At 41.4% G+C, this 2,217-nt stretch overlaps 1 protein-coding gene across 1 annotated transcript; it reads right to left on the bottom strand.

Moving 5' to 3' along the window:
- Positions 1-213: 213 nt before the first annotated feature.
- LOC119296937 (germin-like protein 8-4) lies at positions 214-1,269 on the bottom strand. Its single transcript, XM_037574938.1, has 2 exons — positions 1,149-1,269; positions 214-916 (listed from the first exon to the last, which is right to left on the bottom strand). Exons 1-2 carry the CDS (start codon positions 1,267-1,269, stop codon positions 357-359), a joined length of 681 nt encoding a protein of 226 aa, XP_037430835.1. The 3' UTR covers positions 214-356.
- Between the last annotated feature and the right edge of the window lie 948 nt (positions 1,270-2,217).

Genomic DNA, 2,217 nt, shown 5'->3' with positions numbered 1-2,217 from the left:
AGAGGTGTGGTGGCAAGGAACTTGGGCCAATCATCCCTTAGCTCTCCCCTCAGGGACACTTAATCCTTTAAAGCTTATCTCTAAATATCGTGCCCAGCAATAGCATGCATGCACTATCATTGGTTATCTCATGAAATTCATCGATTCTCCTATTTCAGTTACGAGGGAAGAGGACACCACTATATTCCATTTACTAAACAACGAATTGCTTAAACTGTCACCATATTATGATATCAATCCAACAAACAACATATATTGTCACGATTCAAAAGGAAATGAAAAACTCGCGGCTCGCAGGCACACACATACATGGCATTTATTCTTTATACTATTTATAGGTGTAACACTACAACATATTAGTAGTGGTTATTCTCCCAGAACTGAGATTGGAGCCAATCAATCAGTTTCTTTTCCACCTGAAACGCCGTGGCCAAAACATCATCCGAAATGGGTGGGTTTGATCCAAAGACTGCATTGGCAATAGAAATAACTCCTGGGTTTTGGCTGCTGAGTGATGACAACGCAGCTGCTGGCTTGTCATGCGCTAGATTCATTTGGAAGTGGATCATTGCCTTCGGGAACACAAATACGTCACCCTTCTTGACCACCCTGGAGAAGAGCCTATTTGGGTTGGATGTGACAAATCCAAGGTAGAGAGTTCCCTCAAGCACAGTAAGGAGCTCAGTGGCACGGGGATGTATATGTGGTGTGTTCACGCCCAATGGTCCATAGTCGATGCGTGCCAGCGAGATACCAAGGGTGTTGAGGCCAGGAAAATTGATGACGTTAATGTTGGTGACGTTGGACCCAACCTTGCTGTTCTTAGTATCCCTAGGTTTGTCAAGCATGGCTAGATTGAAGAAATCTTCCGGGTTGACGGCCATTGGGTCCTTGCAAGGAAATCCATTAACTCGCACTGCATGCATGGAGGAAGTAACACTAAGTTTACCCGCAAAAAAAAAGTAACACTGAGCTTACAAAGTAGCATGCGTTTTGAGTAAGTAGGAATTTATAATACCTTGTTTTGGTATCAACATATAGCATGTAAAACTCATAATAACTCAGGTGTGACCACAGATATGCTACGAGACCATTACAGCATCACTGGTATTAATGCATACATACATACACATGATACATATACATACCAGGTGACTTCATGTCGGCGACGCAGAAGTCTTGCAGAGGGCTAGGGTCATAGGCAGTGGCCTGCCATGAGACCACCGCAAGAAGCACGGCAAGGAGAAACAAGGAGGAAGAGGAGGCCATTGTGAGATGCTTTGTCCATGGAGGCATGGGTAGATGTTCTTATATAGTCGGAGTTGGCTTTGGCTCAAGGTGGCGCAAGCACATAGTGTGGTGACATGATGGAACTTCTGCATGCATTTGATCAAACAGGACAAGTCAAGTACGAGAGGAAATGATCAACCGGATTGAAATAGTCAGCTCTAGGTGCTACAACCTGATTGGTTGTTCAACATCTCATGTTTTCTTTATATACTTATGCATGGTATCTGCTCCGCCAAGTAACCTTACGTGTGCATGCGCGTACATATTTTGCACAAGCTGGTCGACGATCCTGCTGATTTTCTTCCGTTCTCCCGGGGGTGCTATCTAGTCCGGTTCTCCGGGCGGTGCTATCTAGCCCATGCTCATCGTAGAGACCGGAGATATGCATGGGCAATTCAACCGAGTAGCATTTCCATCTTTGTAAGAATGGTGGATAACGACAATGATATGTAAGCAGAAGTCATCATCATATCTTTATCTAATGCGTCATACTACCTACTCCTATAAATAAACAATATAAAAAGCAATTGCATGCTTGTAAAAATGGTACGTTCTCCAGGTATTGCGTTAGCTCATGTATATAAACCCCCTTTCGTCAGTATTTGGTTTCAGAGTTACAATGGAATTATGGATCATGTTCTCCACAATAAAAAATCCTCACCAAAAAAGGAATAAAGAATCATGATTTTGTTTCACATCCGCCTATGATCTGCGGACGGTACTCCCTCGATTTTTTTTTACCCCGCGTATAAAATTTGATCAAAGTCAATCTACACAATGTTTGACCAAATTTATATCAAAAAATATGAACATCTACAATATTAAAACTATATAGTATGAAAATACATTTCATGATGCATTTGATAATATTGATTTTACATTATGAATGTTGATAATTTTTAATATAAAGTTAGTTAAATTTTATAA

Source organism: Triticum dicoccoides, chromosome 5A (genome assembly GCF_002162155.2).
Source record: "Triticum dicoccoides isolate Atlit2015 ecotype Zavitan chromosome 5A, WEW_v2.0, whole genome shotgun sequence".
Lineage (NCBI taxonomy): Eukaryota > Viridiplantae > Streptophyta > Magnoliopsida > Poales > Poaceae > Triticum > Triticum dicoccoides.
This window is presented reverse-complemented; position numbering and strand designations above follow the sequence as displayed.